This window comes from Staurois parvus, unplaced genomic scaffold, assembly GCF_062004578.1.
Source record: "Staurois parvus isolate SC_StPar_1 unplaced genomic scaffold, SC_StPar_1.0 ptg000110l, whole genome shotgun sequence".
Classification (NCBI taxonomy): Eukaryota; Metazoa; Chordata; class Amphibia; order Anura; family Ranidae; genus Staurois; species Staurois parvus.
Window position 1 is genome coordinate 261,136 of NW_028317906.1, and position 27,477 is coordinate 288,612.

General features: G+C 51.0%; 1 protein-coding gene across 1 annotated transcript; it reads right to left on the reverse strand.

Annotated features, from left to right (window-relative positions):
- On the reverse strand, positions 1-27,083 carry LOC149467460 (uncharacterized). The gene is made up of 9 exons (XM_089671639.1): positions 26,980-27,083; positions 25,050-25,148; positions 22,484-22,634; positions 21,238-21,283; positions 19,855-19,934; positions 17,757-17,829; positions 11,667-11,740; positions 8,038-8,157; positions 1-2,224 (listed from the first exon to the last, which is right to left on the reverse strand). The coding sequence occupies exons 2-9, from the start codon at positions 25,141-25,143 to the stop codon at positions 1,954-1,956; spliced, it is 909 nt and encodes a 302-aa protein (XP_089527765.1). The 5' UTR covers positions 25,144-25,148; positions 26,980-27,083; the 3' UTR covers positions 1-1,953.
- Between the last annotated feature and the right edge of the window lie 394 nt (positions 27,084-27,477).

The following is a 27,477-nucleotide window of genomic DNA, read 5'->3' on the forward strand; positions in this document are numbered from 1 at the left end:
TTTAAAAAAATGACATTTTATTGTGGACAGACAAAACCGATATCCTGTACACTGAACATAAATCTGAAGATGTAATGGGGGTGCCTCTGCTCAAATGACATTTCCTTTTTTTGGGATTTTTTTGTTTTGTTTTTTTTTGTAAGGGGGGGATGGGGTTGGTATTTTGTCACACGCACTTGGCATTTAAACAAAAAAATCCTTTTTCCCCAGAAATCTTGAAAAACATTTTTCCTGGCATCAACCTGGCAGCATACTAAATCGCATATATGCTGCCATGGATTGGCGTCAGGAAAGGAGAATTAAGGTATTTGATACAATTTTCCGTTCATCTATCACCACCTCATAGGTTTGTTTTTGCTGCAAGCCTGAATCTAACACATTTCAGGCTACGTTCACACTAGCGTTGTGTGCAGGCGGCAAAAAGGCATTTGGGAAGCGTTTTTACCGCTCCCCAAACGCCTCGGACAATTCTGCCCATTGCAGCACGTGGTGCTGTTCTAACGGGAGCGGTAGCGGCGCGGCAAAACGGTCCAGTCAGGAGGCGTTGAAGCCTCCTATTCTAGTCTATGGTGCCACCCGGCCGGCGTTTGCGGTGCGGTTGCGGGGCGTTTGCGTAGCGGTAACACCATTCAAACATCATTATAGGCGTTTGTGGCCAAGTGCCTAGCAACCGCCGCTGAACCACGCATGCGGAGTTTGCGGAGCGTTTGACGAGCTGCGTTTCACCCAAGAAGGAGAGAGAGACTCGGGACAGGAGAGGCTCCCGTGCACATCGCTGGATCAGGCTCAGTTGAGTATTAAAGGGGGGTTCTGGGGGGCTCCCCACGCAAGCGATGTGGATAGAGGATTTCAGACCGCAGAATATAGAAGTCACAAGACTGCTATCAGTGTCCAGCAGAGCACTGGTTAATCTTGTAGGAGGAGTTTTCATTCTTCTCTGGCTGACCTGCATGATCTCTGGCCCTCTGTCTGGATAGTGCCGATTGGCCCTGTGCTGATGCAACCCCCCCCCCCCAAAAAAAAAAAAACACCAAATACACACCAAACTGAGCATGTGCAGAGTGCCTCCTAGGGCTCTGTACTATTTGGGTGGCGGAGCGGGCACCCGAATTTGACAGGTACCCGCTCCCACTTCCGGTCCGATCGCCTAAGCCAGGGGTAGGCAACCTGCGGCTCTCTAGCTGTTGTGGAACTACATTTCCCATGAGACATTGCAACACTGACAGTTACAGCTATGACTTGCAGAGGCATGATGGAACTTGTAGTCCTGCAACAGCTGGAGAGCCGCAGGTTGCCTACCCCTGGCCTAGGCGATTGGAAGGTGTCCTCCCTCCCTGTAGTCTTCTGGGACACATGACAGGTCCCAGAAGACTACAGGACCAATCATGAAGCGTAGCGCTTCTCGCGCATGCGCAGTGGGCACCCGGCTGTGAAGCCGCAAGCTGTCACCGCCAGGTGCCCACACTGCCGGCCTCCTGGAATACAGGACGGCCGCTGAAACGGGCTGCAGGGGACACACCACGGGGCCGAGGGACAGGTAAGTGGCTTTATTTTTTGACAGAATGAGAGGAACTCCGCTTAAAAAAATGCAGAAAAATGCCATCTTTAGGACCTTCGTCTCTGCAGACAAATGCATTGTGACCCGAGGCAGTCGAACGTTTGCCCGCTCCGGCAGATTTCGGTCTATAGGGGGCAGGTTTCTGGTTTTTATTGAGCAGAACACACACACAGAGTCGTCAAGGAGTCATTAAACTCCGATTCGTCCTCGCTGGGGCGCCCGAGCGGTGGGAAGACGACAATTTATTGCTCGGTAATATCTGTGGCAAAGTCAATTGGCGATTCTATAGAAGTGTCCCTGAGAGTCACAGAGCCATAACTTCTAGAGTCCCCGCGGGCAGCCCCACCGCACACCGCATTCTTCTCACCCGCCGTCCCGCTGTGCCTTGGCCCCGATCAGTCGTCTGAGTCCGTGTCATGCCGCCGCTTGGCCTCGCGCGGGGACCTCGACCTCCTCCTCTTCTTCTTGCGGTCCCTGTCGCGGCTGCGGCTTCGTGACTCGGCGGGGGGCCGCGACGGCCGGCGAGGGGAGCTGTCGCTGGAAGAATGGGCGTCGTGGCGTTGTGCGCTTCGGGTCCGAGGCGAATCCCGGGATTCTGATGAATGGTTGTCAGCCCTGCAGGCTCCAGTGTGACCAGACGATGATGAATTGCCCGCTTTTCTCCACCTTTTCAATAGAAGAGGACAGGGCAGGCTGTCAGTGCGGAACAACAAGGCCTTTGTCAGCCGGGGGGGGGGGGAAATAACAAACAACATCACAAAGGCTTGGGGGGGGGGGGGGGGGGGGGGGGAGAGGGGAAAAGTGCAGGCAATGTACAGGGCAGCCGCAGCCACCAAGGTGACCACAGAGTCCTGATGTTCCAGCGTGGAGATGACGGAGGGGGGGGGGGGGGGGGGGCTCTACAATGCTGGAGTCACACTTGTTACATCTTCTGTCAGAGCAGAGAAAGGAGAGGAGTCGTCTGGGCTAAAATATTCAAGAGTCATAAAGAGACAGACAGCACGGGCCCTATGCAGTGATGCCTCTTCAGTACGAGGGCCACATTGTGCCCCATCAGAGTCCCCCCTTATATCTGGCTCTTCATCAAAGTACCCCCTTACATCGGGGTCTCCCCTTATATTGGGCTCCCCATCAAAGCCCCATCTTACATCAGAGCCCCTCCCACATCAGCGTTCCCTTATATCAGGGTCTCCATTACAACCCCCCTTACATCAGGGTCCCCCCTTATATTGGACTTCCCATTAATGCCCCATCTTACATCAGAGCCCCTCCCACATCAGCGTTCCCTTATATCAGGGTCTCCATTACAACCCCCCTTACATCAGGGTCCCCCCTTATATTGGACTTCCCATTAATGCCCCATCTTACATCAGAGCCCCTCCCACATCAGCGTTCCCTTATATCAGGGTCCCCTTTAAAGCCCCCCCTTACATCAGGGTCCCCCCTTATATTGGACTCCCCATTAATGCCCCATCTTACATCAGAGCCCCTCCCACATCAGCGTTCCCTTATATCAGGGTCCCCATTACAATCCCCCTTACATCAGGGTCCCCCCTTATATTGGGCTCCCCATCAAAACCCCACCATACATTAGAGCCCCTCCCACATCAGCGTTCCCTTATATCAGGGTCCCCATTACAACCCCCCTTACATCAGGGTCCCCCCCACATCAGCGTTCCCTTATATCAGGGTCCCCTTTAAAGCCCCCCTTACATCAGGGTCCCCCCTTATATTGGGCTCCAAATCAGATATCCCCCCCTCCTCCCCAAGATCAGACCTCCATTACATCAGGATCCCTATAAGATTTCCCCCTTACATCAGGGTCCCCAAGGGGGTCCCCCGCTTAGCTCAGAGCCATCAGAATCCCCCCTTAAACCAAGGTTCACATCAGACATCCCCTCTTACATCAGGGTCCCCATCAGAGCATCAGTGTACCCCTGCTACATCAGGGTCTGCATCAGAGTCCCCCCCCTTACATCAGGGTTCCCATCAGAGTCCTTCCTTATATTGGACTCCCCATCAATGCTCCACCTTACATCAGAGCCCCTCCCATAACAGCGTTCCCTTATATCATGGTCCCCATTAAAGCCCCCCCTTACATCAGGGTCCCCCCTTATATTTGATCTTGGGGAGGGGAGGGATATCTGATAGGGAGCCAGAGTCCACCATTACATCGGGATCCCTATCAGATTTCCCATTTACATCAGAGTCCCCAAGGGAGTCCCCCGCTTAGCTCAGTGCCATCAGAATCCCCCCTTAAACCAAGGTTCACATCAGACGTCCCCTCTTACATCAGGGTCTGCATCAGAGTCCCCCCCCCCTTACATCAGGGTTCCCATCAAAGTCCCCCCTTATATTGGGCTCCCCATCAGAACCTCCCCCCCCCCAGATTTGAATCCCCCATTACATTAGAGTCCCCCCCCCCCCCTAGCTCAGGGACATCAGAATCCCTGTAAGAGTCCCCCTCATACAATAGGGTCGCCCTCATAGTTCCCCTCCTAACATTAGGGATTTGGGTCCCCCCTTACATCAAGGTCCCCATTAGAGTCCCCCTCTTACATCAGGATTCCCGTTTCAGTCCCCACTTATATCAGAGTCTCCATCAGAGTCCCCCTTTAGCTCAAGAATATCAGAATCCCCTTAAGAGTCCCCCCCTTACTTAAGGGTTCCCATCAGAGTTCCCTCTTACATCAGGATCCCTATGGGAGTCCCTTATTAGCTCAGGGGCTATCAGAATCCCCCCTTAAACCAAGGTTCTCATCAGACTTCCCCTCTTACATCAGGGTCCCCATCGGAGTCCCCCTGCTACACCAGGGTCTGCATACCCTCACTAGTTGGAGGGAACCTGGACACAAGAAGAGATCCATCTTCAGCTTTAATCGGTATCAAGTAGCAAGGCGAGAAGTACAGCCGACTCCAGTCGCTGGTTTGGCAGTCTAAGGCTCAGGAAAACTGTCAGCTCTATATAAACGAGCGAGGATCTATGCTGGACGGGATGTGCGTCCCGCATTGTACATCTCCTCTGACAAATCTATACTGCATAGCAGGTCTGGTGCTGGAAATTTACTTTCGGTCCTTTTGTATGGGGCCCATGAATACTTCCGCTCCTTCAATATGAATAACGGTTTTCAATAATCAAGCATGCAGCAGGTAAAGTCAGAACTTCTGATCAGAAAGATCCAATGGATCAGGGTGGCAGGCAGGTAACCGGCATTTTTAGGAAAGGTCACCAATGGCAGCCTCCAGACAGTAATTTCCTACTAGGATTTCTTTGCCAACAAGAGGTGACAAGGTGTATAGTGATTCCTATCTACCGGCTGTACAAGAGCGCCCTCTATGGACAACACCAAAATACAGGCGGACTTATGGTACAACAGCCGAAATAAGCAGCTTTGTGTTCTCTGTGAATATAAAGGACATTACAAGCAGCAACAGAGGAGGGAGAAACTGCAGGGGGTGCAGCGCAGACCTCGGGTGTAACTACGGGGGGTGCAGCGCAGACCTCGGTTGTAACTACAGGGGGTGCAGTGCAGACCTGGGGTGTAACTACAGGGGGTGCAGCGCAGTCCTCGGGTGTAACTACAGGGGGTGCAGTGCAGACCTGGGGTGTAACTATATGGGGTGGAGTGCAGACCTCGGGTGTAACTACAAGGGGTGCAGCGCAGAACTCGGGTGTAACTACAGGGGGTGCAGCGCAGAACTCGGGTGTAACTACAGGGGGTGCAGCGCAGACCTCGGGTGTAACTACAGGGGGTGCAGCGCAGAACTCGGGTGTAACTACAGGAGTTGCAGTGCAGAACTCGGGTGTAACTACAAGGGGTGCAGTGCAGAACTCAGGTGTAACTACAAGGGGTGCAGTGCAGACCTCGGGTGTAACTACAGGGGGTGCAGTGCAGAACTCAGGTGTAACTACAAGGGGTGCAGTGCAGAACTCAGGTGTAACTACAGGGGGTGCAGTGCAGAACTCGGGTGTAACTACAGGGGGTGCAGTGCAGAACTCGGGTGTAACTACAGGGGTTGCAGTGCAGAACTCAGGTGTAACTACAGGGAGTGCATTGCAGACCTCGGGTGTAACAACGGGGGGTGCAGCGCAGACCTCGGGTGTAACTACGGGGGGGTGCAGTGCAGACCTCGGGTGTAACTACAGGGGGTGCAGTGCAGAACTCGGGTGTAACTACAGGGGGTGCAGTGCAGGCTTCGTGTGTAACTACAGGGGGTGCAGTGCAGACCTCGGGTGTAACTACAGGGGGTGCAGTGCAGACCTCGGGTGTAACTACAGGGGGTGCAGTGCAGACCTGGGGTGTAACTACAGGGGGTGCAGTGCAGACCTCGGGTGTAACTACGGGGGGTGCAGCGCAGACCTGGGGTGTAACTACAGGGGGTGCAGTGCAGACCTCGGGTGTAACTACAGGGGGTGCAGTGCAGACCTCGGGTGTAACTACAGGGGGTGCAGTGCAGACCTTGGGTGTAACTACAGGGGGTGCAGTGCAGACCTTGGGTGTAACTACAGGGGGTGCAGTGCAGTTAACTAAACCTAGTAGCTCTCCCCCACTTTGTGTCTGTTTGCCCCATGTTGGCATTGTGTCCACAGCAGCATCTGCGTTGGCAGAGCGGAGCAGGACTGGCCAGGATGGATTACTTTGACGCAGTTGGCAGCTTAAACATTTACTGAAATATGTGTGAACTCAAAATCCATGTTTTTTTATTGAAAAGTTTGCTTAAAAAAGGGTATGTAGCCGTGTGCAGAGGGCTTTATCAGAATTTCTAACTTTTGGTCACTTGATAGATTATATACATGTACAAGCCAATGGGATCTCAGCACAGGTACATCTTGTTTACAGAGCAGTTTAGGGTGGAATCGCAGAAGATACAAAACAGAATTCGGTGTGATTGCTAAATCATACTAGGGAGTAACTGCAGGGGATGCAGAGCAGAATAGGGTGTGATTGCAGTGCAGAGCAGGGTTTGATGCAGTGGGTACAGAGCAGACTAGGGTGTAACTGCAGGGAGTGCAGAGCAGACTAGGGTGTGACCCCTGAGGGTGTACAGAAGACTAGGGTGTGACCCCTGAGGGTGTACAGAAGACTAGGGTGTGACCCCAGGGTGTGCAGAGCAGACTAGGGTGTGACCCCTGAGGGTGTGCAGAGCAGAGTAGGGTGTGGTTGCAGGGAGTGCAGAGCAGACTAGGGAGTGGTTGCAGGGAGTGCAGAGCAGACTAGGGTGTGGTTGCAGGGAGTGCAGAGCAGACTAGGGTGTGGTTGCAGGGAGTGCAGAGCAGACTAGGGTGTGGTTGCAGGGAGTGCAGAGCCGACTAGGGTGTGGTTGCAGGGAGTGCAGAGCCGACTAGGGTGTGACCCCAAGGTGTGCAAAGCAGATTAGGGTGTGACCCCAAGGTGTGCAAAGCAGGCTAGGGTGTGGCCCCTGAGGATGTACAGAAGACTAGGGTGTGACCCCTGAGGGTGTACAGAAGACTAGGGTGTGACCCCTGAGGATGTACAGAAGACTAGGGTGTGACCCCTGAGGGTGTACAGAAGACTAGGGTGTGACCCCTGAGGGTGTACAGAAGACTAGGGTGTGACCCCTGAGGGTGTACAGAAGACTAGGGTGTGACCCCTGAGGGTGTACAGAAGACTAGGGTGTGACCCCTGAGGGTGTACAGAAGACTAGGGTGTGACCCCAGGGTGTGCAGAGCAGACTAGGGTGTGACCCCTGAGGGTGTACAGAAGACTAGGGTGTGACCCCTGAGGGTGTGCAGAGCAGACTAGGGTGTGACCCCTGAGGGTGTACAGAAGACTAGGGTGTGACCCCTGAGGGTGTACAGAAGACTAGGGTGTGACCCCAGGGTGTGCAGAGCAGACTAGGGTGTGACCCCTGAGGGTGTGCAGAGCAGAGTAGGGTGTGGTTGCAGGGAGTGCAGAGCAGACTAGGGAGTGGTTGCAGGGAGTGCAGAGCAGACTAGGGTGTGGTTGCAGGGAGTGCAGAGCAGACTAGGGTGTGGTTGCAGGGAGTGCAGAGCACACTAGGGTGTGGTTGCAGGGAGTGCAGAGCAGACTAGGGTGTGGTTGCAGGGAGTGCAGAGCAGACTAGGGTGTGGTTGCAGGGAGTGCAGAGCAGACTAGGGTGTGGTTGCAGGGAGTGCAGAGCAGACTGGGGTGTGACTGCAGGGAGTGCAGAGCAGACTAGGGTGTGGTTGCAGGGAGTGCAGAGCAGACTAGGGTGTGGTTGCAGGGAGTGCAGAGCCGACTAGGGCGTGGTTGCAGGGAGTGCAGAGCCGACTAGGGCGTGGTTGCAGGGAGTGCAGAGCAGACTAGGGTGTGCTTGCAGGGAGTGCACAGCAGACTAGGGTGTGCTTGCAGGGAGTGCAGAGCCGACTAGGGCGTGGTTGCAGGGAGTGCAGAGCCGACTAGGGTGTGGTTGCAGGGAGTGCAGAGCAGACTAGGGTGCGACTGCAGGGAGTACACAGTACTCCAGGATCTCACCTGTCATCTTGGTCCGATGATGATGAAGAATCGGTTCTTCGATGTTTTTCCTTCTTTTGCTTCTTCTCTTTTTTCTTCTTCTTCTTTTTCTCTTTCTTGGCCTTTTTCTTACTTCCTGACCTGAAACACAAGACACTCACCATGACTGCAAGGCCGAGGGTGCCTGTTTATAAGGACACGCTTTAAAGCAGGAAGGTGGGCAAATGCATACAGCCTGAGTGAACACAACCAGCCCCTCCCGGCATGCAGCAGAGAGGACACCCTTGCTCTCTGTGTGGTGGAAGAAGTGGTCTCTCTGCAGAGGTCTGACACCCCCCCCCCCCCCTGCGGAGTCCCAGCTACAACGCTCCAATCAGCAGGGAGCATGAGCTTGGTTAATCGGAGAGTTCTAGCTCTGACTTGGTCAGGGATGGGTCAGTCTCTTTAGCGTGTTGGGTTGGCAGGGGACAGGCTTTTCTACTCGGGTTGTGGCTGCTTTTTAAACTAACTGCAATACTTTGCACACCTTTCTGCCTCCCTCGGGCACGTAGTGGTGTGCAATCCGGTGACCACTGAACACAGCGGATGACGGTGCTCGATACCTGGCCGCTGTGCATGGCAGGCGTATCAAGTGAGCGCTACAATTAATCACATGGCTTTCATTCATGAACAGCTTTGCTTACTGTTGTGATGCTGTAATTGGCCCACAGCTACAACATGGTACCTGGGCCAATCACAGCACCCTGTACCATGTGATTAGCTGAGGCCAATCACAGCATCACAACAGCAAGCAAGCTGTCATGACTGGAAAGCCATCAGTGATAGTTAAAACTATTGCTAATAACAGTGTAAGAAAAATTCCCTGTCCACCTCCAAGAGTACACTATGGTGACAATGAACTATTCTGAAGACAGAATGTAAGAAAATAAAAACATTTTTTAAAGAAATGTAATAAAAAAATGATTAAACTTTTTTTGTTACATACGGTCACCAGTCTGCATCCCTGATCACTGCCACGTCCAGTCACATGATGAGTAGAGGTGCATTTTAAGCACTTCCCGTCTGGCCCATGTATATAAACGGCTGGACGAGAGCTGATTGATGGAAAGGGACCCTGATAAAGGGTAGTGGCCCTGAAATGGGTTAGTGCTGTGGACCTAGGGTCCCTACCCTTCATTGATTGATTGATGGAAAGGGACCCTGATAGTGCAGGGGCGGGTGCTGTTTATAAACGGCCTCCTCTCTCCCTGCTTGTGCGTGATCCCTGGGAGTGCGCAGCACCGCGATCCGGTGCCCGCTGTCTCCTACGGACACAGTGGAACACCAGTCGTTGTACGGGACCTTTGTGTGAGGTCCCGATCATGTGATCACTCATTGGCCAATCAGTGATCACATGAAGAGTAGTAAGCAAGAAGTCTCTTCTGACATCATTGCTTACTACGTGTGAAATCTGTGAATGATCACAGAGATCACATGGTACAGGGCCATTCACAACAGCCTTGTACCATGTGACAAGCTGTGACCAATCACAGCTCTCACAGCATTTCTCAATGGCTGCAAGAATGCAGCCAGAGAGAAGGAGAAATGATTGCTTTTACAGCCTTTATGGGTGTAAAAGCAATCAGTGTAAAAAAAAAAAAAAATCTTCATCACACACTACAAGTAGTAGTGTTACTATGGTGACACTGTGCTGCTAGGGTGACAGTATGTAAAAAAACAAATAATAATATAAAAAAAATAAAATACAAATATAGAAATTTTTTTTAAAAAATTATAATTTTTGATTATAAACTAATTTGGGTTATTTATTTTTTTGCTAAAAAGATAACTGAATACATTTTGGCCAAGATTTATGAAGAAAATTATTTATTTGCAAAATTTTATAAGAAAAACACTTTTTTCAAAATTTTTGGACTTTTTCACTTATATAGCAAAAAAAAAAAAAAAAAATCCCAGCGGTGAATAAATACCACCAAAATAAAGCTTTATTTGTCTCAAAAAAATGCTAAAAAATTCATATGGGTACAGTGTTGCATGACCGCGCAATTGTCATTCAAAGTGTGATAGCGCTGAAAGCTGAAAATTGGCCTGGGGGCGGGAAGGGGGGGAAAGTGTCCGGACTGGAAAGGGGGTGAAAGCGTCCGGACTGGAAGGGGGGGAAAGCGTCCGGACTGGAAGGGGGGGAAAGCGTCCGGACTGGAAGGGGGGGAAAGCGTCCGGACTGGAAGGGGGGGAAAGCGTCCGGACTGGAAGGGGGGGAAAGCGTCCGGACTGGAAGGGGGGGAAAGCGTCCGGACTGGAAGGGGGGGAAAGCGTCCGGACTGGAAGGGGGGGAAAGCGTCCGGACTGGAAGGGGGGGAAAGCGTCCGGACTGGAAGGGGGTGAAAGTGTCCGGACTGGAAGGGGGGGAAAGTGTCCGGACTGGAAGGGGGGGAAAGTGTCCGGAAAGGAAGGGGGGTGAAAGTGTCCGGACTGGAAGGGGGGGAAAGTGTCCGGAAAGGAAGGGGGGTGAAAGTGTCCGGACTGGAAGGGGGGTGAAAGTGTCCGGACTGGAAGGGGGTGAAAGTGTCCGGACTGGAAGGGGGTGAAAGTGTCCGGACTGGAAGGGGGTGAAAGTGTCCGGACTGGAAGGGGGGGAAAGTGTCCGGACTGGAAGGGGGGGAAAGTGTCTGGACTGGAAGGGGGGGAAAGTGTCCGGACTGGAAGGGGGGGAAAGTGTCCGGACTGGAAGGGGGGGAAAGTGTCCGGACTGGAAGGGGGGGAAAGTGTCCGGACTGGAAGGGGGGGAAAGTGTCCGGACTGGAAGGGGTTAAGGGCCCATCCACACTATTGTATTATGGAAAGCGAATTATTGGAATAGGCTGCCCAATGCACCAAAAAAGAAAAAGGATGCATGCAGCAATTCTGTTGGCAAGCTGAGTTCGGGTGCCATTCAGAATGAAAGGCAGTGCAGTGCAGCGACGCATGTACCACGTGGTGCTGTGCAAGTTATTGCAACGGCAAAGTGTGAATGGGCCCTAACCCCCGGTTCACATCCGTGGGGGTGGTGCCGCTGCGGATCTGCGCGAAAATCCGTGCAGCCGCACCACCCGCACAGAAGAATGCAGACCTGCGGGCGGGTGACATTAGTTCTAATGGCACGCCGCCCGCACTGGGAACCTCGGTTGCGTTTTCGAAAGTAGTGCAGGGACAAACGAATGGGCTCTCATGTCCGTGTAAAACGCAGCCCGCACAGCCGCATAGATGTGAACCGGGGGGGGGGGTAAAGCAGTAATTAAGGCTGGCCATACATTATACAATTTTCTTGAGAATTCTGCTTTAGATTTACCAAAAACCATATAATAGGAGGTCAAACCCAAACAACGCTTTCAATTGTATCCAATTAGGCACTACATAGTTGAAGGTTATTGGGCAGAAATTGGGCAGAAAATTGTACAGTGTATGGCCAGCCTAAGGTTAGCATTACATCATTGAACTATCAAGCTCCCTCTCCAAACCCAAAGTGATAAACTCCCGATCTCCTAAACTGGCAGATCGCTGCTTGATGGGTCTTTTACAGCTCAGCTGTTGTTGTCACAGAAAAAAAAAACAAAAAAACAAAAAAAGATCAAGGAAGCAAAGTAAGAGGCGTGATGCAGGGGTACACTCACCTGGATGCTTCCTCTCCTCCTTCCACCTTTCTCTTATCACCGTGCGCTTCCTGACGCTCTCCACCTTTTTGGTGCTGTGTGGTTTAACGAGAAATGAACAGATTTGGCACCAGATTTCTATCACATTTTTTACAGAAAAAAATGAAAGTGTTACTAAACCCCCCACAGTACAATCAGTCTGTAAATGCAGTAAAACATGCTTGTTATACTCACTGTGGGACCATTGTGTAAAAAAAGGCTGTTTGATCCTGGCTTCTCTGATCCTCCCCTTTTTCCAGTGCCCCCCTCTTATCTCCTGATAAGACATATCGTGTGGAGGCACTCTACGCATGCTTAGTTTGGTGTGTATTGCTAGAGAGGTTTTTTTTATTCTTGGGAGAATGCATGTGATCAGCACAGGACCAATTAGCACTGTCCAGAGGTCAGGGGTTCTACATCCTCCTAGAACAGAAGGAAAATTCCTCCTACAAGCTTTATTCAGTGCTCTGCTGGACACTGATAGAAGTCACAAGACTGTTCTATACTGCTGATGAGAAAAGGTATTTAGCAGTTTTTACTAAAATAATTGTATTTCCATGTTGTGTGTACTGTGAGAGACCAGATATAGTGAATGCGGGGTCCGGGGAGAGCAGATATAGTGAATGCAGGGTCCGGGGAGAGCGGATATAGTGAATGCGGGGTCCGGGGAGACCGGATATAGTGAATGCAGGGTCCGAGGAGACCGGATATAGTGAATGCAGGGTCCGAGGAGACCGGATATAGTGAATGCAGGGTCCGGGGAGACCATATATAGTGAATGCAGGGTCCGGGGAGAGCGGATATAGTGAATGCGGGGTCCGGGGAGACCATATATAGTGAATGCGGGGTCCGGGGAGAGAGGATACAGTGAATGCGGGGTCCGGGGAAAGCGGATATAGTGAATGCGGGGTCCGGGGAGAGCGGATACAGTGAATGCAGGGTCCGGGGAGAGCGGATACAGTGAATGCAGGGTCCGGGGAGAGCGGATACAGTGAATGCAGGGTCCGGTGAGAGCGGATACAGTGAATGCAGGGTCCGGGGAGAGCGGATACAGTGAATGCAGGGTCCGGGGAGAGCGGATACAGTGAATGCAGGGTCCGGGGAGAGCGGATACAGTGAATGCAGTGTCCGGGGAGAGCGGATACAGTGAATGCAGTGTCCGGGGAGAGCGGATACAGTGAATGCAGTGTCCGGGGAGAGCGGATACAGTGAATGCAGTGTCCGGGGAGAGCGGATACAGTGAATGCAGTGTCCGGGGAGAGCGGATATAGTGAATGCGGGGTCCAGGGAGAGCGGAGATAGTGAATGCAGGGTCCGGGGAGAGCGGATACAGTGAATGCAGGGTCCGGGGAGAGCGGATATAGTGAATGCGGGGTCCAAGGACAGCGGAGATAGTGAATGCGGGGTCCAAGGACAGCGGATATAGTGAATGCGGGGTCCAGGGAGAGCGGAGATAGTGAATGCGGGGTCCAAGGACAGCGGAGATAGTGAATGCGGGGTCCAGGGACAGCGGAGATAGTGAATGCGGGGTCCAGGGACAGCGGATATAGTGAATGCGGGGTCCAGGGAGAGCGGAGATAGTGAATGCGGGGTCCAGGGAGAGCGGAGATAGTGAATGCGGGGTCCAGGGAGAGCGGATATAGTGAATGCGGGGTCCGGGGAGAGCGGATATAGTGAATGCGGGTCCGGGGAGAGCGGATATAGTGAATGCGGGGTCCGGGGAGAGCGGATATAGGGAATGCAGGGTCCGGGGAGAGCGGATATAGGGAATGTGGGGTCCGGGGAGAGCGGATATAGTGAATGCGGGGTCCGGGGAGAGCGGAGATGGTGAATGCAGGGTCCGGTGTTTAGTAACACTTCTAAGTCTGATTCTTTTTTTTTCCTTTTTTTTTCTTTACAGCCCACCTCTGGGAAGTCATTAAAGTAGAAATTCAGACTCGATGTAACTGGTCTTAATGTCCCCTCTGCCCTCCCTAACATCTATGCTGACTAACCTGTGTAAGAATGAGGTACATATTTACCTATTTTCCCCCCGCTTCAGTCCGGCCATATGATCCGACTCCCCCGTGTCTGCCAGTGGTAGCTGCAAAGGAGAGGAGGGAGCCCTGACAACTGCTTGGACAGGGGAGCCTACGGGTGACGCCATTGTCAAGTGCTCTCTCCTCTCCCCTGCGGATGCAACTGGATCATGTGACCAGAGCGAGCTGAGAACAGGTAAGTATATACATCTTTTTTTACACAGGTGTTAGAAGGGGGAGAAGACATATTTAAACCTAGTTAGGTTGAGGTGGGAACTCTAATTTATCTTCCCACTACCCACAAAACTCCTCCTGGAGGGAGTAGCAGGGATAGGAGGAGCCCAGGAATCAGCATTTAGGGCTCATTCACACATGCTTTGATCTCTGAAGAGTGATCCACATTCAGATCGCTCAGAGAGTGTTTGAGAGGCCATGAGGAGGTATATTATTAGCACTGATCACTGTATTGGTGTCACCGGAGATGTGTCAGTAAGTCAGCTCCCTCCAGCGTCAGTCTCGCTGCCATAGTTCCACAATAAGTCGCTGATCACCGCCATTAGTAGTATGAAATAAATAAATATTCCAATATCTATCCCATCGTTTGTAGACGCTATAACTGTCACACAAACCAATCAATATACACTGATTGGGATTTATTTTTTACCAAAAAGCAGGCACACCCCCTGAGTATGTGCTAGAGCACGAAACACGTCAGGGAGGAGCTGTAATGTCGTGACGTCACGCTGCTGAGGCCTCTTGCAGGTCCGGCAGCCATCTTTGGATACACATATGGTCAGTTCTTTTTCATTTGTATACACCTGTATTGGAAGCAATAAACACCCTCTGAAGCAGTATTACACTGGCATCCTTTCTTTGGGCTCTTTGTGAGCTTAACCACTCACAGAGCAGTGTAAGGAGGAGGAGAGAGGTACTGCTGCCCACGGATGATTCAGAGGGGGAAGTCCAGACCAGGTTGTGCATTCCCTTAAGAGGATCCGGCTGACCTATTGAGAGTTTGTGTTCTCAAATGCGTGATTATATTGCGCATCTGGTGAGTGCGCAATTCTTCTATTACCTGACACATCACCATATGATTGGAGATAGGAAGTGGATCAGCACACCCTGAGATCTTAACATTGGACCTTCAGCTTCCTGTTTGGACATTGTCACTATATTAAGCACCATTAGCCACCTTGAGTGGCATTACATATACCATATTTGCCAGCGTATAAGACGACTTTTTACCCCTTGAAAATCTTCTCAAAAGTCGGGGGTCGTCTTATACGCCGGTATACGGCATACTGACACTTTTTAGGGGGGCGGCGCGGTGCCGCCGCCGCCCCCCCTTCCAACAGAAGGGACACTAAGTACAGGGGTGGGCAGGGGCTGTTTCTTACCTGGCTCCGGTCCCACGACGATCTGGTCCAGGAAGCGCGGCTGCTCCTTCAGTTTGGCCACTGGATGTTCGCGTGGCTGCTCGGCTCCGCCTCCTCACCGGTGATTGGCTGCCAGAACTGTAGCTCAGGAAAGGCACACAGGCGGCCAATCACCGGCAAGGGGGCGGAGCCGAGCGGCCCCACAGGAGCAGCAGGTAAGTGTTCAGTGTAGATGTGCTGCTGCAACCACATATGCTGGCTGCAGCAGCACCATACTAGAACAGGGTCAGCAAGTGTAATTGGTGTCAGTGGGAGGAAGAGTGCCCCATCATTGGTGTCACTGATACCAATGATGGAGCACTATTCCTCCCACTGACACCAATGATGGGGCACTATTCCTCCCATTGACACCAATGATGGGACACTATTCCTCCCACTGATACCAATGATGGGACACTATTCCTCCCCCCCACTGACACCAACAATGGGGCACTATTCCACCCCCCACTGACACCAACGATGGGGCACTATTCCACCCCCCACTGACACCAATGATGGGGCACTATTCCCCCCACTGATACCAATGATGGGGCACTATTCCTCCCACTGACACCAATGATGGGGCACTATTCCTCCCACTGACACCAATGACACCATTCCAATGATGGGACACCATTCCTCCCACTGACACCAATGTTGGGACACTATTTCTCCCACTGACACCAATGATGGGGCACTATTCCCTATTCCTCCCACTGACACCAATGATGGGGCACTATTCCTCCCACTGACACCAATGATGGGGCACTATTCCTCCCACTGACACCAATGATGGGGCACTATTCCTGCCACTGATACCAATGATGGGGCACTATTCCTGCCACTGATACCAATGATGGGGCACTATTCCTGCCACTGATACCAATGATGGGGCACTATTCCTCCCACTGACACCAATGATGGGGCACTATTCCTCCCACTGACACCAATGATGGGGCACTATTCCTCCCACTGACACCAATGATGGGGCACTATTCCTCCCACTGACACCAATGATGGGGCACTATTCCTCCCAATGATGGGGCACTATTCCTCCCACTGACACCAATGATGGGGCACTATTCCTCCCACTGACACCAATGATGGGGCACTATTCCTCCCACTGACACCAATGATGGGGCACTATTCCTCCCACTGACACCAATGATGGGGCACTATTCCTCCCACTGACACCAATGATGGGGCACTATTCCTCCCACTGACACCAATGATGGGGCACTATTCCTCCCACTGACACCAATGATGGGGCACTATTCCTCCCACTGACACCAATGATGGGGCACTATTCCTCCCACTGACACCAATGATGGGACACTATTCCTCCCACTGATACCAATGATGGGGCACTATTCCTCCCACTGATACCAATGATGGGGCACGATTCCTCCCACTGACACCAATGATGGGACACTATTCCTCCCACTGATATCAATGATGGGGCACTATTCCTCCCACTGACACCAATGATGGGGCACTATTCCTGCCACTGACACCAATGATGGGGCACTATTCCTCCCACTGATACCAATGATGGGGCACTATTCCTCCCACTGACACCAATGATGGGGCACTATTCCTCCCACTGACACCAATGATGGGGCACTATTTCTCCCACTGACACCAATGATGGGGCACTATTCCTGCCACTGACACCAATGATGGGGCACTATTCCTCCCACTGACACCAATGATGGGGCACTATTCCTCCCACTGACACCAATGATGGGGCACTATTCCTCCCACTGACACCAATGATGGGGCACTATTCCTCCCACTGACACCAATGATGGAGCACTATTCCTCCCACTGATACCAATGATGGGGCACTCTTCCTCCCACTGATACCAATGATGGGGCACTATTCCTCCCACTGACACCAATGATGGGGCACTATTCCTCCCACTGACACCAATGATGGGGCACTATTCCTCCCACTGACACCAATGATGGGGCACGATTCTTCCCACTGGTGTGCACTGGAAGAGGGGTAGTCTTATACGGCGAGTACAGCCCAAACACTACATTTTAGCAGGAAAAGTAGGGGGTCGTCTTATACGCCGGCAAATACAGTATATATTACTCACTTTGTCACTTTATGGACTCCTATATGTCATAATCTACGGCCACTTTATATGCACTATTATCACTTTACAGATTACTTTGATACAGTGATATATTTATTTATTTCTGCTGCTTTAATATTGCCTTTGCGCCTTTTGGATTTATTGCACTTCATTTTGTTATTCTGATCTCAGCGCTGCACCTGCTCTTTATGTAACCAGAATACATTTCAGCCTCACTGGCAAGTGCAGGGGGAGCGTTGTCCGAGTGTCAGCCCAGTCGCTTGAGTTAGGGAGAAGAGAAAAGACACCGCTGTCACCACTTATGCCAGCCACGCCCCCTCCGACGCATTTTGCTCCGCCCACCGGGGGCTTGATCACAGCCCCTCCCGATGGGCAGGGTGAAAAGCATCAAAGGGCGTGGCGGCTGAGGCCATCCTCTATACAAGGGACTGCACAAGTGCTGACAGCGGTGTCTTTTCTCTTCTCCCTAAAGAATGTAGGAAATGTTTTTTTTTTCGGCGCCATATAGCAATTCCATAAAATACAAAGACTTACGGTGAAGATGGAGAAACCCATTTTAGTGGCCTCCTTATCCTCCTTGGAAAGCATCATCTGCGCGGAGGAAACACTGCAGAGACAGAGGTGACATATAAGAGACTGCTGTCATTAAAGAGACCCTGTCACCACCCCTTTGATTTCAACAACAATCTTCCTGTCCTCCTTGCTGCTGACTGCTGAGAGAAGGTGGGGGCAGAGACGAGGAGGGAGCCGCAGCTGCAGGAGAGGTGCAAGGGCCACATGAAATGGCCTGGCAGGCCTGATTCGGCCCCCGAGCCTTGTGCTTGATATATGTGGTCTAGGGGAACAAATAAAAACAGTTACATGATTCTCCGCTCCCCTGTGCTTCAAGACTGGTCCCTGCAGTATGTTCTTCCCCATGATGGGGCAGCACAGTGGCTAAATGGTTAGCACTTCCCTGTGGCAGTACTCAGGTCGTTGGTTTGAATCCCAGCCACGGCACCACATGCCTGGAGTTTGCATGTTCTCCCTGTGCCTGCGTGGGTTTCCTCCGGGTACTCCGGTTTCCTCCCACACTCCAAAGACATGCTGGTAGGTTAATTGGATTCTGTCTAAATTGTCCCTAATATGTGTATGAATGTGAGTTAGGGACCTTAGATTGTACACCCCTTGAGGGTTAGGGACTGATGTGAATGTACAATATATATGTAAAGTGCTGCGCAAATTGACAGCAATATATAAGTACCTGAAATAAATAAAATAAATAAATGATCCAGCTAATGCAAGTAACCACTTCCCTGCCGCCCTATAGCAGATGTACTGCTACAGGGCAGCAGGGGTGCGCAAAATCACGTATATATACATTTCCCAGTAGGGGGCGTGTGCGAGCCCTACCCGTGCAGCCGTTCGCAGCTGTCAATTATCTGCCGGCGCCCGGTGATTACAGAGGATCTCGGACGTGGAGGAGGGCTGCTTTGTTTACTAGCAGCCCTCCTCCCTGTCAGCTCCGGCACACTGCTCTGGATGGCTGTGCACAGATCAGTGTGATTACAGTGAAGCACACAGACCCCGCCCCCTAGTAAAACACTCCCTGCACAGTTAACCCTTTGATCACCCCAGATGTTAAACCCTTCCTGCCCAGTGCCATTAGTAGTGTCAGTGCTTTTTTTTTTTTTTAGCACTGATCACTGTATTGGTGTCACTGGGGATATCAGTGACACCAAGTCAGTTTCCCCCAGTATCAGAATGCTCGCCTCAGTCCCGCTATAAGTCGCTGATCGCCGCCATTATTCGTAAATAAAAAAAAATCCCAGTATCTATACCGCCATTTGTAGACGCTATAACTTTCACGTAAATTAATTAATTTACACGTATTGGGATTTTTTTTTTTTTTAGCGAAGACACGGAGCAGAATACATTTTGGCCTAAATTTATGAGGAAATTTGATTTTTACATTTTTTTTACTGGACATGTTTAATAGCAAAAAGTCAAAAATATAGTTTTTTTTTCTCAAAATTTTCGGTCTTTTTTTTTTTAGAACGTAAAAAATAAAACTGCACGAACGATCAAATACCAAACTTGTGGGGAAAAAAGGACGTAAATTTAATTTGGGTGAAGCGTTGCATGACTGCGCAATTGTCAGTTAAAATAACGCAGCGCCTGTGGGCGCACCTTTTGCTCTGTTGGTGTTAGAGCACTGCTTTTTAATTTGCAATTCATTTTTAAATTTGCAATGAATTTTTTAATCAATGCGCAATTGATAGCCCCTGAGTGGGCGTGTTTTGTTGCTCCTGTCTTAAACTGTTTATAAATTAATAAAAACATTGAAATACAAAATAACGCAGCGCCGTAACGCAGAAAATGGCCCAGTCAGGAAGGGGGGGGGGGGGAATCCTCAGGAGGGCAAGGGGATAAACCCAAAGGAAGGTCCCTAGAACTGGATATGATGACACCAGAGCATGGGGGAGCACCATCTGCCGGGGAGCGGAGGATCAGGTAGGTAAAAGTGCTTCCCTCTCCCCCGGGCAAAACAAGCAATTAACCCTGACACCACGGGTGCAGCACCACTGCAAGGGATATTTGAAAAAGTTCCTGGAGTTGACCTTTAAATTTTGCACAGCATGAAAACCATTACCTGCTCCCGAGGCCACGGACGCGGTCCACACTCCGCTCATCCCTCTCTGTGCCTTCCCGCTTGCAGGCTTCAGCGAACTCCTGATGATAGAGTCGAGTCAGCGCTCAGTGCCGGAGTAAACAACACATTTAAAATGTATGTAAAGCCCAAATTCTGTTGTTTGGTTTTGGGTAACGTAGGCAGGGGGCGTCCCTAGGGTTGGTGTCACCCGGTGCGGTAACACTTGGGTGACACCCCCTCCGACGATTGCCGCAGAATGGATCGGATCTGCGGATTGGGGATCCATTATGCTCAATCCACAGATCCGATCCATCCTGCGGGGATCGTCGGCTTGCTTTACAACTTACCTTTTCGTGGAGCGGGTCCGGTGTCACCCTGTATAGGTTGCATGCTGACGATCCCCGCAGGATGGATCGGATCTGCGGATTGAGCAAAATGGATCGGAGTCCTATCCATTATGCTCCCCAATCTGCAGATCCTGTGGGGATCATCAGCATGCAACCTATATGGGGTGACACCGGACCCGCTCCACGAAAAGGTAGGTTGTAAAGAAAGCCGACGATCCCTGCAGGATGGATCAGATCTTCGTATTGAGGAGTATAATGGATCGGAGTCTGATCCATTATGCTCAATCCGCCCCTGATGCCGACGTTCCCCGCAGGATGGATCGGATCTGCGGATCGAGCATAATGGATTGGACTCCGATCCATTATGCTCCCCAATTTGCAGATCTGATCCATCCTGCGGGGATCATCGGCATCAGGGGCGGACTGACCATTTGGAAACTCAGGCACTGCCCGAGGTCAGTAGGGGGCCACATGAGATGCCCCTGGTACCTTTTTCATAGGCTTTTTTGAGTTTGGGCAAGGACACAGGGGCCCCATGATCCCCTATTGCCCGGGGGCCCCATGAGTTGTCAGTCCGCCCCTGGTCGGCATGCAACCTATATGGGGTGACACCGGACCCGCTCCACGAAAAGGTAAGTTGTAAAGCAAGCCGACGATCCCCACAGGATGGATCGGATCTGCGGATCGAGCCTAACGGATCAGAGTCCGATCCATTATGCTCCCCAATACGCAGATCCGATCCATCCTGCGGGGATCGTCGGCTTGCTTTACAACTTACCTTTTCGTGGAGCGGGTCCGGTGTCACCCCATGCGGTAGATGTCACCCGCTGTGGAGCGCACCCTCCCGCACCTACCTAGGGACACCACTGAAAGTAGGGAAGGGTTAAAGTGGCTGTAAACTTCTGAAATGAGCGGGGTGGGGGGGGGCACAGATGATGGTGATGGAGCCTCATACGGAGGATGGCGCTCTGCCGAGCAGTACTTCTGTGTACAGGAGGCTGGATAAGGGGAAAGGATTTTGTGAACTGGCACTCACCTCTTTACTGAGACCCTTCGGCTGACGCTTCACAGTCTTGTAACCTCTGTAATAACATACAAGGCTGTGTCATAGAAAGAAAAATGCAAAAACTCAAGTGGCAGGGAAGGGAACAAAACCCAGCACTTCATTTCTGTGGAAAAGGTGATCTCGGTGATGGTCTACTGACTTCATAAAACGTGTGGCCCCTAACATCACCAAAAGGAGCCATGTGATACGCAGTTTGTGCAACACTACAGAAAGCTGTGAGAGACTGCAGACATGATACAGGAGATGGTCAGAGACTGCAGACATGATACAGGAGATGGTCAGAGACTGCAGACATGATACAGGAGATGGTCAGAGACTGCAGACATGATACAGGAGATGGTCAGAGACTGCAGACATGATACAGGAGATGGTCAGAGACTGCAGACATGATACAGGAGATGGTCAGAGACTGCAGACATACTACAGGAGATGGTCAGAGACTGCAGACATGATACAGGAGATGGTCAGAGACTGCAGACATGATACAGGAGATGGTCAGAGACTGCAGACGTGATACAGGAGATGGTCAGAGACTGCAGACGTGATACAGGAGATGGTCAGAGACGGCAGACATGATACAGGAGATGGTCAGAGACGGCAGACATAGTACAGGAGATGGTCAGAGACGGCAGACATACTACAGGAGATGGTCAGAGACTGCAGACATGATACAGGAGATGGTCAGAGACGGCAGACATAGTACAGGAGATGGTCAGAGACTGCAGACATGATACAGGAGATGGTCAGAGACGGCAGACATGATACAGGAGATGGTCAGAGACGGCAGACATACTACAGGAGATGGTCAGAGACTGCAGACATGATACAGGAGATGGTCAGAGACTGCAGACATGATACAGGAGATGGTCAGAGACTGCAGACATGATACAAGAGATGATCAGAGACTGCAGACATGATACAGATGGTCAGAGAGTGCAGACATGATACAAGAGATGGTCAGAGACGGCAGACATATTACAGAAAGCTGTGACTGAGAAATGATACAAGAGATGGTCAGAGACTGCAGACATGATACAGGAGATGGTCAGAGACTGCAAACATACTACAGGAAACAGTTAGAGACTGCAGAAAAACTACAGGAGATGGTCAGAGACTGCAGACATACTACAGGAGATGGTCAGAGACTGCAGACATACTACAGGAGATGGTCAGAGACTGCAGACATGCATATCCTTTATTTTATTAGGTAACTCACAGGGCGGCCATCATGGCTTCCTCCTCGGCTTGTTTCACTGCAGCCAGCTCCTGCTCTCTGCTGAGGGCCTCCCCCGCATTCTTCTGCTTTGCATACCAAGTCAGGTCTCTGCCCTTCTGCCACCTTCCCACCGGCGCCATTAACGAGTTCCCTGCATGGACAGGTACAGGAAGAAACAATTTATCCAGGACACACACAGCTTCCATGACAGCGACTGCAAATTACTTCACCCACATACCACTGGGACTGAGTGGTCTCCCGTATCCTCCCTCTCTAGTCAGCACCAAACTACAGAGATTTTACAAGACACGATAATCAAATCATAGCAGGGGCACAGAGCTACCAAATGATCCAACCTCTTGTGGTTCCTGTACAGCAAAGGCTGCAATGTGGATGGAAGAAGCAGCACAAGGAGCCAATCAGTTCATTTGCTGACAAAAAGCATGCTGATAAGAGGAGAGAGCAGAGTGACGGAGAGATGAGCTCATCATTGTGCTGCTTCTTCTTTCACTGTGCAGTCCAGGAAGCTAATGGAAGGATATTGGCCACCAGAAGTAGCAGGAGTGTTAAAATGTTACTAAACCCCGGACCCCGCATTCACTATATCCGCTCTCCCCGGACCCCGCGTTCACTATGTCCGCTCTCCCCGGACCCCGCGTTCACTATGTCCGCTTTCCCCGGACCCCGCGTTTACTATGTCCGCTCTCCCCGGACCCCGCGTTCACTATGTCCGCTCTCCCCGGACCCCGCGTTCACTATGTCCGCTCTCCCCGGACCCCGCGTTCACTATGTCCGCTCTCCCCGGACCCCGCGTTCACTATGTCCGCTCTCCCCGGACCCCGCGTTCACTATGTCCGCTCTCCCCGGACCCCGCGTTCACTATGTCCGCTCTCCCCGGACCCCGCGTTCACTATATCCGCTCTCCTTGGACCCCGCATTCACTATGTCCGCTCCCCCTGGACCCCGCATTCACTATATCCAGTCTCCCCGGACCCTGCATTCACTATATCCGCTCTCCCCGGACCCCGCATTCACTATATCCGCTCTCCCCGGACCCTGCATTTACTATGTCCGCTCTCCCCGGACCCAGCATTCACTATGTCCGCTCTAAATATCTTTTCTCATCAGAAGTATATAGCAGTCTTGTGACTTCTATCAGTGTTCAGCAGAGCACTGGTTAAAGCCTGTAGGAGTTTTCTTTCTGCTCTAGCAGGATGCAGAACCCCTGACCTCTGTCTGGACAGTGCTGATTGGCCCTGTGCTGATCACATGCAGTCTCCCAAGAAGAAGAAAAAACCTCTCTAGAAATACACACCAAACTGAGCATGTGCAGAGTGTCTCCACATGATATGTCTCATCAGGAGATAAGAGGGGAACAGTAGAAGGGGAGGGTCAGAGAAGACAGGATCAAACAGCCTTTTTACACAATGCAGTGGATTAACCCCTTAGGTTCCACAGTGAGTATATCTAGCATGCTTTACTGCATCTACAGACTGATTGTACCGTTGTGGGCTTAGTAACACTTTAATGTTAATGGGGATGTTGAAGTCACTGAGAGAAAGTAAGGTAGCCAGTCAGGGAGGCCGATCGATCACAGCAATTCTTAACCACTTCCAGTCCTGACACTTTCCCCCCCTTCCAGTCCGGACACTTTCCCCCCCTTCCAGTCCGGACACTTTCACCCCCTTCCAGTCCGGACACTTTCACCCCCTTCCAGTCCGGACACTTTCACCCCCTTCCAGTCCGGACACTTTCACCCCCTTCCAGTCCGGACACTTTCACCCCCTTCCAGTCCGGACACTTTCACCCCCTTCCAGTCCGGACACTTTCACCCCCTTCCAGTCCGGACACTTTCCCCCCCTTCCAGTCCGGACACTTTCACCCCCTTCCAGTCCGGACACTTTCACCCCCCTTCCAGTCCGGACACTTTCCCCCCCTTCCAGTCCGGACACTTTCCCCCCCTTCCAGTCCGGACACTTTCCCCCCCTTCCAGTCCGGACACTTTCCCCCCCTTCCAGTCCGGACACTTTCACCCCCTTCCAGTCCGGACACTTTCACCCCCTTCCAGTCCGGACACTTTCACCCCCTTCCAGTCCGGACACTTTCACCCCCTTCCAGTCCGGACACTTTCACCCCCTTCCAGTCCGGACACTTTCACCCCCTTCCAGTCCGGACACTTTCCCCCCCTTCCAGTCCGGACACTTTCCCCCCCTTCCAGTCCGGACACTTTCCCCCCCTTCCAGTCCGGACACTTTCCCCCCCTTCCAGTCCGGACACTTTCCCCCCCTTCCAGTCCGGACACTTTCACCCCCTTCCAGTCCGGACACTTTCACCCCCTTCCATTCCGGACACTTTCCCCCCCTTCCAGTCCGGACACTTTCCCCCCCTTCCAGTCCGGACACTTTCCCCCCCTTCCAGTCCGGACACTTTCACCCCCTTCCAGTCCGGACACTTTCACCCCCTTCCAGTCCGGACACTTTCACCCCCTTCCAGTCCGGACACTTTCACCCCCTTCCAGTCCGGACACTTTCACCCCCTTCCTGCCCAGGCCAATCCTCCTAGTTACCGAGGTAGTTTTCCCGCTGTTTATCCATCTTGACATCTTCCCAGTTGAACTGGTCCTGTCCGCCCCGAACGCCCCCTCTGGAGGAGCCGAACATTGTACCTGCAATAGAGGAGAATGACAGAGAAGAATCAGGTCACTGACATCAATGTGTGACAGCTTCACCACCAGGTGACCCCCCCCCCATAATAAACAGTATAATGTACAGAGTATAATATTCCAAAGGATGCTGGACTCTACATCCCTCATCACTCCTAGGACTTCTCCAGAGCCTCTCCCATCCTCTGGAACTCCCTATCCCAATCTGTCTGGCTATCTCCTAGCTTGTTCATCTCTTCGGGGAAGTCCATCTCATCTCCACCTAACAACTGAACTTTTACTTTTTTGTTCTTGTTGTGTTTATTTATATACTGTTTGTATATTTGGATATGATGGTATTATATAATATGGCTGTACAGAATAACAACAGGATGTATAATATATGTCTAACAAAAGGCTTGGATCCTGAGGAAGCGCCATCGCAAAACGTCAATCCATCACACCTTTCTGGAAATACACTCTTCAGTCCACTGTACCACACTGTTATGGCGTATGAGAAATGACCTGTAATGCGCATTTTAGTTGTTTTTAAAGCAGAACTCCACTCTCTCAATCGACATTGATTACTTTGAATCCTTATGCTGCTAGCATTAGTAAATAGATAGCATAGTATATCATAGTTACTTGTTTTAAACTTTTTTTTTTATTTTACATTTCTGCAGTTACTTCCTGGTTTCCGGCCTAGGCAAATGATCCCAGGAGTCTTCAGGAGGGGTTTTCTGATCAAGAGGGGTTTTCTGATCAAGAGGGGTTTTCTGATCAAAAAGGGTTTTCTGATCAAAAAGGGTTTTCTGATCAAGAAGGGTTTTCTGATCAAGAAGGGTTTTCTGATCAAGAGGGGTTTTCTGATCAAGAGGGGTTTTCTGATCAAGAAGGGGTTTCCTGATCAAGAAGGGGTTTCTGATCAAGAAGGGGTTTCTGATCAAGAAGGGGTTTCTGATCAAGAGGGGGTTTCTGATCTGATGGGCTTTCTGATCTGAGGGGTTTTCTGATCAAGATGGGTTTTCTGATCTGATGGGCTTTCTGATCTGAGGGGTTTTCTGATCAAGATGGGTTTTCTGATCTGATGGGTTTTCTGATCAAGAGGGGGTTTTCTGATCTGATGGTTTTTCTGATCAAGAGGGGTTTTCTGATCAAGAGGGGTTTTCTGATCAAGAGGGGTTTTCTGATTCTGATCCCAGGAGTCTTCAAGAGTGGTTTTCTCAGCTAAGCACACCCTGAGCTAAGGGCAAATGGATTCCAGAAAGTAAATGATACATGAATCATCTGCCCTCACTCAAGATGGCCACAGCTAGAAATGCTAAGGGGGTGGTTTTCAAAGCGATTTCTCAGCAAAAATAAAGCACGGAGACATGGGAGGAAGGGGGAGTTTGCTTTGAATATTAAAAGTGAATGAAATATTGTTTTTTGGTTTGTGTTGATCAGGTGCAGTGCGGTTCCACTAAAGTTATTTTTTTTATATGTGATAGAGGAGAGCAGCGCTATTATTATTATACAGTATTTATAAAGCGCCAATAGTTCGCTCAGCGCTGTACATTACAAAGGGGGACAGAACATGTGACAGAACAATACCAATACAATGCAAAACATGAGGGGATCGAGGGCCCTGCTATAAATTCAACCAATATAATGCAAATGATAAAATAACGTAAAGTGCATGTGAATCCAAAAATTATATAAGATGAAGTTATGAATACGATATATATCATGGGGGTGTGGTGTGTGTAACACATTGTATATATAGTTGACATCTCACGTCCTGTCACATACGTGTCATGCCAGGAGGACACATACCGGCTCCCTCCCTCCTCCACACTCACACATCCATACCTACCGTTCAGATTCCTCTGCTTCGGAAGACAAAAAAACAAAAAAACACTCACTTCCGGTATCTGTATTGGGGGAAGAATGAGGACAGTGCACCGGTCACATGACCAACAGAGGGCTCGCAGTGGCCATCTTTGCCGCTGGCAAATCAAAGCCCAATAACCTGTGCCTCAGAGAAGGCAGTCCTAAACAGATCCACAATTCCTGCTCAGATGTCTCAGCTTCAAAATAGAAATGAAAAAAAAAAAAAAGCACACTTCCGGCATCTGAATGAGAAGACTCACAACTGCACTAGAGGGAGCCCGGCGGCCATTTTTGTTGTGGGCAAAACAAAGCTGTGCTTTGTATATCAGAGCGGGCTGAAGCCCTGGGGAGACTTGACAGAGGAGATTTTTAACCACTGGCCCACCCCCCTTCCTGATCAGTTCATTTTTGTGATATGGTGCTGTGTTAATTTAACCGACAATTGCATGGTTATGCAACATTGCACCAAAATTAAATTTAC